Here is a 10842-nt window from a genome sequence, read left to right on the forward strand (position 1 = left end):
ACAAAAGTCTTCAGTCTGGTGCTTTGGTCTCAACTAGACCTTTTTTTTTTTAATACAATTTTGTTTATAACTGCTTCATAATTCAATTATGTAGCGTTTTGTTTATTAGTTTTGGATATTTTCCAGTTCCAGTGTTAAATATTCATTCGTATTTAAAGTTGACTGATCTTTGAGAATGTCTTCTTGCATTATTATGCCGTTACATTACTTGAAAAATATTGTCTCAAAACAACAATGTTATCGTTTATCGCAAAAACTTCTGGTGACGATTTATCATCCAGCAAAAGAATTCATTATCGTGACAGGCCTACTTACAGGGTGCTCTCTTCCGATCCGAATTCTCCCTTGATTGAAGGCAAAGAGAGCGGACGAGACGACGAGGGGAAAGGGAGCCGGATTTTTTCCTCCGACTGCTTTTCCTCGGAGTTGGGGCTCTGCTTTGACTCCCCCGTTGAGCTGTTCAGCGAGACGCTCGTCTGGTTGCTGTGGAGGTTCCTGGGTGTGATGTTCGGGGTCAGCCGGTGGTGAGAGTCCGGAGTCTCGGCCCCGTCTCCTCTGTCCATCCAGCTGGACTCTGAGGAGGACCGGTCCCGATAGCGTTTCTGAAACATACGGGAGTGCAGCAAAACGTTGTAGTTTTTTTTTTTTTTTAATAAATTTAAAACTGTTAAAAATAAATAAAGAAGTTTTTAATACCTTCGTTCTGGGTCGACCTCTCACTGGTGGGATTTCCCCTTCCACGAACTTGCCGCTCTTGTATTCAAACTGGGTCAAGTCGGTTCCCTGGAGCACCGTAGCTAGTTCTACTCTGCTCCTCACTCGATCACCCCGTGGACTGCCAAGGAACACAATTAAAGACATTAAAAGAAATTTGATTGGCAAAGTTTCATTCAGGGGTTCTATTGCTGTTAAAAATTAAACCAAGAGGGTGTATATATAGTACATGCAGTGGCACACAAATATATTTTGGGGAGCAAGTGCTCCAGTGGAAAAAAGGGCACCTTGTCCAGAACATGGAACCACCAGCTGCCTTGGTAATGTGAGATTTTTTTTTTTTAAAGGCACAGCTTATACATTATATGTATATGTATCTACTTCAAATCAATAGCCATATTGTTGTCTTGGGTAACACACAGTACACTGTTAAAAAAAAAAAATTTCAGAAGGGCACGTTTTTTGAAAAAGACCAAGTCCCTGTATGTATGTATAAGATTACAAAAGCTACAATGTGTAACTTTTATTTTAAAAAATTATTTTGTTTTACATACCATGTGTTACAGTATTGTATGAGACCGATAATCTGTGAAAACATTGAGCTCCTCCACCTCATCCCAGAGGAGTCTGAAGAAATATACAGCTCTAAAAACAACCAATCGGTGCCAGGAGGTGGGCTGTCAATCAAAGTCGTGAATGCACTGCTAAATATGCTAATTGCAGCGAAATAAGTCACAGTTACATGACCGTATCGGTGGCTATGCTAGCTAGCTCTAGCATTCACAACAGGTTACGCTGACGGGAAAAGCTGTATAAGAGCAGAGACATGACTGATGGCGGTAAGACCCACCTCTTGGCTCTGATTGGTTGTTTCTAGTTAGCATAGGTAGAAGGCAGAAGAACCGGAATTTTTCAGATTTGTCATGAAACACAATGACAGTTTTAACAAATGTGCATATACATTTTTTAAAAGTTACATACTGCAGCTTCAAAGAGTCATTAACATTATGTTCTGACTTTCTTTTAGTATTTTCATTTTTTTTTTAAAAACACAGTTAAAAGAAAAGTAGCTGCTAGCTAATACGTACCTTAGATAATACACGTCCTTCTGGCCGATGCTGGAGCCTGAGCGTCGAACAACCTCTTTGCGCTTCCAACCTTGTCCGAGCACCGGCCACTCGACCCATCCCTCTTCAGGATGAGCGCGCTTACGTCGATACCCGTAAATCCTAGAAGAAGAAGAAGTAGGAGGGGGGGGGGGACACATGAAAACGAATAAACAAAAACAAGTTAGTGTTTCGTGGAATTTAGAAAAGAAACGTGAACCTACTGATAGAGATGTCTTGTGGCTCTCTCGCTGCCTGCAATGCTCTCCGTCTCTCCTGCCAGGCTTTCTTCATCTGGATCATCATCATCATCTTCAAGCGGCTCGAACCAGTCCATTGGAGGCTCGCCAGCAGGCTTACCTTCCTCCTCCTCCTCCTCCTCTTTGGCCTCTACTGGGGGGACCAAGCTTATCTCGGCTGCCTCTTTGGGGTCATCTGAGGGTGCTGGTGGTTCCTCAGAGGGATTGTCTGTTTTGGGACTCTCTACGGTGCCTTCCCCCTGGTCCTCCTCCTCCTCCTCCACTGCCTCACTGGCAGGGTGCTTACTCTCTCCTGCTGCTTCTTCACTCATCTGTGCACCAAGGACGGGCAGCAGAGAATCCAATGAGTCTTCCCGCAAATAAACAATTTCTTCTACAGTTGCGCGGGCATCCCATTCAGAGTGATCTGTTTTTAACGTTGACCCCCCTCCACCCCCCTAAGCCTGAAGGGGTTTGGGTAAAAAAAACAAAAAACGGGGGAGGTGGTTTCAGATAAGGGTGAAGAAGGTTGTATTCCAGTATAACGTAAAGTCAGCACGTGCTTTGATGAGAAATTGTTCACAACGGAAGGCTACAAGGAGGTTTTGTTAACGGTTAATTAGCTTGCAATAGTATGCAGCTATTGTTAGCCGTCGAGCACAACGTTAGCCGCACAAACAAGTAAGCGTCTGTTCCGCACAAAATGCACCGACTCTCGGCTGCACTGTCCGAGTCACCCATTTATGGCAAAAACCCGCAATATAGCGAACAGTCACACAAAACTACTGGTGCGTCAGAAGGATAGAAACATTTACTAATAGCGGGGATGACGTTAGCCACTGTTAGCTATAAGCACCGTTTGGTGGTGCTTTGCTGTGCTGATATTCATCAACCACTAATGTGTTATCAGCTGTTTTTTGTCGTCAGTCTGTTAAAGATTTTTGCCGAAATGGAGAGATAAAAACGACACACCTTCTCGGTTATTATTCCCCAAATTTATGGCACTCTGTTACAACAAGTTGGTTCCTTTCAGTTTATGAGCCAGGGCTACATTAGCCCTGCACCATGCATCCAGCACAACCAACGGAAACGCTCGAGGACCAAAAGAGGAACGTACGACAGAGATAACCTCCCTCGAAGCCCGCGTTCTCCTCTCTGCAGGTGAACAGGTATGAAATACATTTTTAAGAAGAACGTTTTTATTTCAGAATATTAATGATTAGTTTCGAGTTTGTAACGTTTTAAATCAAAATATCAAATTTCACAATTCTGTCGAGGTACTAGAAGAGTAACAGAAAATCAATGCTCTTTTCAGGGCAGCAGATTCCCAAGTAGAAGGGGGGTGAGTTATCTTGCCCTGGGTACGTGTTCTTTGATACTAGCCGTTGCTGCGTTCAGGTCTGTTAGTTTTTCAGCTTTTCTACTGTATAGGAAAAGCTACGTCAGGTGGAATAGCACCTGAGGTATGAGTAAAACATAGTGAGGATTATACAGATTACATATAATAAAACAAAGTGCTATCTGTACATACAATTAAAACAGGAGACATGGGTTGTTTTAATACAAATTTGCTGCATTTGTTTTAAGTCCAAACTAAGTTTCACTCTGCAATTCCTTGAAGAAGCAGCAAGTTTTTAGAGATGGGCCACTGTGTTTTGTCACTCAAAAACATCAGAAATTTCTATCAAAATTATTAAAAATGTACTTTTATGAATAAAAAAATACAATTATAGAAAGATAAATGGAATGGATAAAACTGAAGTTTTGAAGGGAAGTAAAGTAAGATAATAGATTTTGGATGTTTAAAGCTGCAGTGCACTGGAAAGTATCCTACGTATTTTTTTTTTTTTTTTACGTTTTGTCGCGATGCAACCACAAACACACCAGGCATGTGGAAGTAGGTGCACATTAAAAATGTTTGAAATGTTTCCTTCCTTATGTGCAAGTCCTCTCCATAAAATCCTCCCAAACTAAACTGATTTGTGATCATAACTAGACAAAATGTGGAAAAGTTGAAGAGGTATGAATACTTCTGCATTAATTAATTTAAATTCAAATTATTTAGTCCACAACAGTTACTCCAGGTAATTTTGCTAATTTAATCTTTGATATGCATTTTTCTAATCTCAAATGTAGTAATTCAAAAATTTGAATTATATATTTACAAGATGAAGTTAAAAAATTGCCAAATTTTTTTTTCAGAAAAGAGTGATGATATCTGTGTAAAAGTATGAATATGTGTATGTACACACATTCTACAAGAGTAATGTTGGTGTAAACACATTAGTCCTGACACACACACAGAGCTTGTTTCAAGGCTTTATTTCTAATGTTCATACCAAAAACAGCAGTTTCCAAACTCAAATGTGGCTCCTCTACCACTATTAAGGAAAAATATATTATCATACAGACACTTTAAAATGGTAGAAAATCTTCTGTCATCAAAGCAGTAGTTAATCTAGAAGTTTACATCTTCAGCACACAATTATTACGTTGCTATGTACAGCATTCTGCAGACCTAAATCCAGCAACACACCCAGGCTAACTACCTATCCTTGTTGCTACGGAGATCAGTCGTCACCGGGTCGTGCTGGATGGTCTGGTGCAACATCAGAGCCAGTAGACCGGCCCTGTTGGTCATTGCGGTCCTGACGTTCCGCTCCTGCTCAAAAAGCTCATCCAGCTTGTACCACTGTGGGAACAGAAAGAGGAGAGGTCATTAAAACCTGCCAAGACTTTTAGCTGTTGCAGCTTCCATGGCAACAAAGTGCCTCAAGATCGTCTTACCACTCTGACCCGCTCCAAGTCCACCTCAGCTCTCCTCAGCTTTTCCCAGTTGTAATGTTTGTTGCATTTCCTTTTGGACACCCTGCAGTAATCTCCTGTCGGCTCAAACACGTTCTTCACAAGAGGGCAGCCGCACACCTCATCCACCGGCACCTGGAGGGCAAGCAGAAGAAAAACAATCACAATATTCACATATTATATATGGTCAGTGGTGGGCATCATTAACTAAAAAGTTACACCCTAAAACACTAAACATTAGTTTCACTAAAGTCAAAGAATTACACCATCATGGTATTTAGCAGAAGCTAAATTGCTACAGCACCACAGTATTTAGCAGAAGCTAAAGAACTACCCCATCATAATATTTAGCAGAAGCTAATGCTAAAGCGCTACACCCTCTTGGTATTTGCAGAAGCAAACACCAAAGCACTAGTCAATGCTGACGCTGAAGAACTACACTATCACGCTTAGTGGAAGCTAAAGCTCAAGCACTACCTGAACACAGTATTCCGTGGAAGCTAATGCTAAAGTTCTACACCATAATGTTAGCGCAAGCTAATGCGTAAATGCTAACTTCAATTCAAATTACATCTGCACTTGAAAGACTACAACCCTTAAGCTCCAATTTAATTTTGATATAATTTACATATTCTATAACTTATCTTTATATCTTGTTCTATAGCAAGAATGCTAAAAGAGCTAAAAGAAAAATGAGCTCTGCTGTTAGCCCATCAGCGGAAGCGTGCCCAGCACCGAATACGGTTCAGTAGAGAAGCGTGGAAACATTTCCACAGCCGATCGATGGAGGCTCACACACCTTTGGATCTCTGGAATGTTCTGGACACAGAACCTGCAGCCTCTTGCAGTAGGTCTTGCTCTGGGGGTTGTACACGTCACAGAAGAGTCTGGTGGCACTGAGGAGGAAATGAATAAAAATAAATGGTGTGGTCCAAAAACGCTAAATTCTTTGCTGAAACTCTGAAGCATCCTTCCACTCTTACCCCTCTATTCTTGTTGGATACATGGAACCAAAGGACGTCTGGCTCTCGTACTGTTGAGAGGAATCGTTTCAGAAACGGATGTTTAGAAGTAAAAATGCCTGCGTGCCACTCGAATCACATTCTAGCTTTGAAGAGGCGGAATCACCTTGGCATAGCATCTCTCCATGTGTCTCAGCGCCACTTTCGGATTAATGGGATGACCGCAGGACACGCAGAAAATCTGGAGATCTGTGTCGTCGCTCTCACCTTCGTTCACCTACATAACAGCCGCACCTCTGTTATTGTTTTTTTTTACTTCTTCAAAAATACGTAGCAAAGAAAAAAGGAGGGGAGAACTGGGCTGTCACCTCCTCGTCCTGCTGAACCGCCTGCTGCTTGGCCTTGGAGATGATGCCCTCCAGCTCGTGGAAGCGCCGCTCCATGTCGGTGAGGCGGAGCCGGGCGTTCTGCTGGTCCCGGCGGATGCGCTCCAGTTGCTTCTTGCCGTGCTCCTCGGCGATGCAGGGACTCTGCTGCCACTGCTGGATCCGCTGAGGGAGGATCTCGTAGATCCGGCTGCAGGTCGGGGGAGAAAAACAAAGAAGAAGAAAAAAAGAAGCTTAAATTATAGCAATTATGGAGAAAAAAGTTGACATTCTGATCTTATCCTCAGAAATAAAATAAAAGATAAATTTTGCTATATTACTCGCATATAGCCAGACAAAAATTATTTCTTCTATGGGTGCAATGATAAATCGGCCCCAGTATCCTTCATTTTGGGCAATCGGTCGATATATGCGAAACCGATATTATCTATGTCAACAGAGGACTTTGTTATTCAGCAACTTCAGCTTCATATGAAAAAAAATTATGTATATAAATATATGTATATATAAAGGAAAAATCAGTGGACCGATTCTATTCATCTAATGTTCTGGTTTTAAATTAGGGGTGTGGCAATAAATCAGCACAAATTTCATTAATTTTGGGAAGTTGGCAGATAATTATATTGCCAACTTATCAACTCTGTCGCTATATTTAGCAACTTTTCAGGTAAATAAATATATTAGAATCTGCATTTCAAGCTTTTTTTTTTTAAGAATCAGTAATCGGCCAGAAACTGGTAATCGGTTCACTTCTCCTTTCAACTGTATGCGTTACTTTGTGTCACACAAAAAAACCCAAATGCAACATACACAAGTTTGCTGTTCTAATGTGATGAAAACAAACAACAAAAACAAATCATGGGATGTGAAAACTTTTGCAAGCCCCAAATCAACATGGCGGTGTGTAGGAGGCGTTACTTGGCTGCCAGCTTCATGCCGCAGTCCTCGGAGCAGTACTTGGAGTTGGGCCTGGCTCCTTTCACACAGTTGGGCCCCAGACACTGACGCATCCCCCCGCTGTCCCGCAGGTCCCCCCGGTCGCTGTGCCGGTTCTTGTCCCTGTGCTTCTGCTTCTGCTTGTGGCGCCGCGACTCTTTCTGAACAGTCGGAGGGAGACGCGTCAAAGGAAGCGCGGCTCGACAACATCGTCGTCTCGCACGAAGGGAGACTCACCTTTTTCTCAATCTTCTTTTCCCGCCTCTTGACGTGCTTCACCTTGATGGCTTTCTTCCGCATGACGGGGCTGAAGGCCGGCTCTTCGTCGTCGTCGTCGCTCCCCCACGCCTGCGGGGGCGAATCCGATGAGTTCCAGAAATCCAGAATGAGCGGCGGGTTTAAATGAAGCCGACTCACCAGGTCACCACCGAGTCCCGCCGCCCTGTACTGCTGGTAGAGCTCCGCCTCGCTGTCGTAGTCCTCGGAGTACCGTCTTCTTCTGTGGTGGAAGTTCTCCCTCCTCTCGCGCAGGGAGAGCTCCTCCTCCTTCACACGCAGCATTTTCTGAGGGGAAAAAAAAAACAATTTCTAGAGTACAGTTTCTGTCGATCGGCAAATTCAAGCATTTTCAAGGTAAGTCTTCAAAACTTTTCCAGCACTTGCACACTTTAGAGATTAAAAACAATATAGATGAACTAAAGAAAACAGTTTCAGTTCGCTGTTTTCATATCATTTATTACACAGGCCTGTCACAACAACAAATTTAGCTGGACGATAAATTGTCCCACAAGTTTTTGCGATAAACGATAATATCGTTGCTTTGAGACCATTTTCAAGTAACTGAATGCTAATGGCTTAATAACAACACAAGAAAACGAGATCAATAATCTTTAAATTCTAATAAACATTTAACACTGGAAGTGGAGGACATTTTAAATATCCAATATTAATAAAGAAAACAACAAAGAAGATGAATGATGAAGTCTCTGTAAGCAAAATCATCCTTCAAAAAAATGGCTATACTGAAGACTTTCTGTCCAGTTTCTGGTAGAAAGAGAGCAAAACAATAAATCATCCAAATGGAAAATATTGATTTTGTTTTAATTCATTGCGCCAGTAATTGATTTACTGTGACAGACCTGTTGATCACTGTTATTTATAATATGTTGTGAAGCTGTTCTACAATCTACAGCAGGAACAAGATAAATTAAAACATAAGAAAATGTTGTTTTAAAATAGCTCACACACACACACACACACACACCCGACAGGTCTGAGAAAGTTAGAAAAAAAAATGTTCAAAGTTTTCTTCTTAGCAAGTAGAAATTATTTTGGTAATTCTAACTGACCTACAACAGGCAAAGTTTAGACTGATTTTGCGTCAAAATGTGAGGAAAGAAGATACGCATTTATCCTTTTATTATCTTTTAACTAAATAACACTTTCTAAATGTTTTAAATCAAACATTAGATTGTGCTTTATTACAAAACTGTGTGCGGTTTGATTGTCAAGAACGTTACACAGAAATGAAGCACTTTCCAAACCTTGGGAAGACAAAAAAAAAAAAAAAAAAAAAAACACCTAATTGAAATTCAAGAACAATCCGGGACTTGAAGCAGCCTGAACCCTGAGAACGACTCACCCTGGCTCGAACCTCGCACTGCCTGAAGCGGCACTTCTGTCTGATCTTATTGGGCCCTCCGAACTTCTTCATGTCCTTGCAGAAGTCGCACTGGGCGCAGTCCTCGGTCCGTCTGCACGGCTCGCATTCCCCGCACATGCGCACCGACCGCTTCACCTGGAGACCGAAACGTCCGAGGGGGAACAAACACGGCTCAGCTCCTGCGAACGGAGGGAGTTTTGTCGTTTCCAAGCGCAACGGTTGCGACCTACTTTAGATCCGCGCCGTCTGTCGCTTTTGTAGTCCGGAGTGCTCGGCGTGCTGTACTGCCGCTCGGTTCTGTCCGAGTCCGGCTCCTTCTCTCGGCTCTTCTTGGACCTGTATTTGACTTCCAGCAGTGGGTTCTCGTCTTTTTTTTTTTCGGCCAGAAAATATCAAAATGAAAAGGAAATAAAAAATTAAAATAAGAAATACATGTTTTGTTTTTTAAAGGAGGAAAAAACTGCAACTGAAAATTAAAAGCGCCGACCTCTGCAGCTCATGCAGTACCACTCCTGGATGGCCTTGGCCATCTTCTCCGTGATGCTGATGCAGTGCCCGTGGAACCACTCGTTGCAATTGTCACAGCCGCTGCAAACAAGAATGTCACGGCATGAATCTATGTTTCCAAGTACAACAGCATCACTGGTTTCTTTTAAAACAGGACTGGGTTTGCAAATTAGCCTGTGGTTAGAAAACCTTCGTTAAAAAAAAAACATTCGAGCCGTTTTTTAAATCATGTAACGTTGTTTACAGTGCTGTCCTTGATTGAATAAACTTGAATTGAATTGTGAGCTTACATCATGAAGCAGTTGATGTCTGGCTTTCGACAAATGCAGTAAAGCGGAGCGTTTTCCCCCTCCATGCTGCTGCTCTCGGGGCCCAGTGCAGTGTCCAGGTCCGACAGCTCGCTGTCCTGAAATATGAAACGACACGCAGGGTTAGAGCAGAACGGTGGGAAAACTGTTCTGTCACATTAGCTTAAAGTGTAGAGGGTATCTGCAATGAAGGTGCCAAGAAGGCAAGTGATCAGCGATGACTTTAGAGTAGTGACAGATGCTGCACATCAATCTGTGACGGATAACAAGACTATTTCAAGGCTATGATTTTCAAAAAGTGAGGAAGTTTATTCACAAGTGGATATTTAAGGAAGATGTTAATCTTTTCAGGAGTCAAAATAGTTTTAAAAAAAAATAAAAATACCCAAGAGCCTCATGTTCAACTCTAGTTCTGGTTTTTGACGGTAAAAGCCAAATTGAAAAAGCTGGGTTTTAAGTGGACTGTTTTTCAGCCATTTTGTTCCTACTTATTAAATTTTTTTCTAAGGACATAATTTTTTATTATATTCTGAAATGTAAACTCCTAGATTTGAAAGAGGACGTACTTTCTATTTCTAATTAAGTTCTAAGTTCCAGTTCTTGAAAGTGTTAATGTGCATAAAAAGCCAGCAGAACCAGGACATTTTAAGGTGTATGCTAATCCCTGTTTGTAGTTTTTAAGAAGAAGGAGTCTGTGAACTTACTGGAGTTCCGTGTGAGAGGAAAACATCCCAATAAGATGCTTTGTTTACACAAACACACCTACACTGTGCAGGCTAAAGTTAGCATAAGCTAAATTCGTACAAACAATAAAAGTTGTTAGGGTAACTTGATGGTATAGTTAGAATTCCAAATAAAATGACCATTTTCGTTATTATTTATCGGTTACAGCATGGCAATTATTTATCCACGTATAACATTTTCAGACTCCCGTGCAAAGTAAACGGCTGTGTTACCGACTGGGCCCAGACAAACTACCCATTCTCGGTCTCCAGAACACACGCTCGGTCATAAATAAATTACTGTTTGCATACTGACCATTTTGTGTAGTCACGCAGACTTCCGCGGAGCAGCAACCAACAACAATGAAATTAATGTCACAAGGAACTAAGGAGCGTCGTTTCTTTAGCTAACATTATGCTAACTGTACACACGGATATGACTTCGGACGAATTCGGCTGCGCTCGTTAATTCTCCTAAAACATTCTTCTTCTTC

At 41.8% G+C, this 10842-nt stretch overlaps 2 protein-coding genes across 5 annotated transcripts in view; both read right to left on the reverse strand.

Annotated features, from left to right (window-relative positions):
- mbd1b (methyl-CpG binding domain protein 1b) overlaps positions 1–3169 on the reverse strand; it is a 13949-nt gene extending 10780 nt beyond the window's left edge. For 2 of the 4 annotated variants that reach the window (XM_015048676.1, XM_015048675.1), the window contains exons 1-4: positions 2045–3169; positions 1803–1943; positions 697–835; positions 316–602 (exon numbers count right to left, since the gene is read on the reverse strand). In XM_015048676.1, the coding sequence (XP_014904162.1) occupies positions 316–602; positions 697–835; positions 1803–1943; positions 2045–2391 (914 nt within the window). In that variant the 5' untranslated portion in view covers positions 2392–3169. The remainder of the gene's footprint in view (positions 1–315; positions 603–696; positions 836–1802; positions 1944–2044) is intronic. The other 2 variants (XM_015048674.1, XM_015048673.1) reach the window with 2 other exon arrangements.
- A 1195-nt stretch (positions 3170–4364) lies between these two features.
- On the reverse strand, positions 4365–10842 carry cxxc1b (CXXC finger protein 1b). The gene is made up of 14 exons (XM_015048682.1): positions 10665–10842; positions 9609–9724; positions 9299–9399; positions 9042–9178; positions 8791–8946; positions 7566–7712; positions 7386–7496; positions 7131–7309; positions 6195–6402; positions 5993–6103; positions 5848–5897; positions 5664–5760; positions 4847–4999; positions 4365–4751 (listed from the first exon to the last, which is right to left on the reverse strand). The coding sequence occupies exons 1-14, from the start codon at positions 10665–10667 to the stop codon at positions 4605–4607; spliced, it is 1716 nt and encodes a 571-aa protein (XP_014904168.1). The 5' UTR covers positions 10668–10842; the 3' UTR covers positions 4365–4604.

This window comes from Poecilia latipinna, unplaced genomic scaffold (genome assembly GCF_001443285.1).
Source record: "Poecilia latipinna isolate Pla-1442-1.1 unplaced genomic scaffold, P_latipinna-1.0 Scaffold897, whole genome shotgun sequence".
NCBI lineage: Eukaryota > Metazoa > Chordata > Actinopteri > Cyprinodontiformes > Poeciliidae > Poecilia > Poecilia latipinna.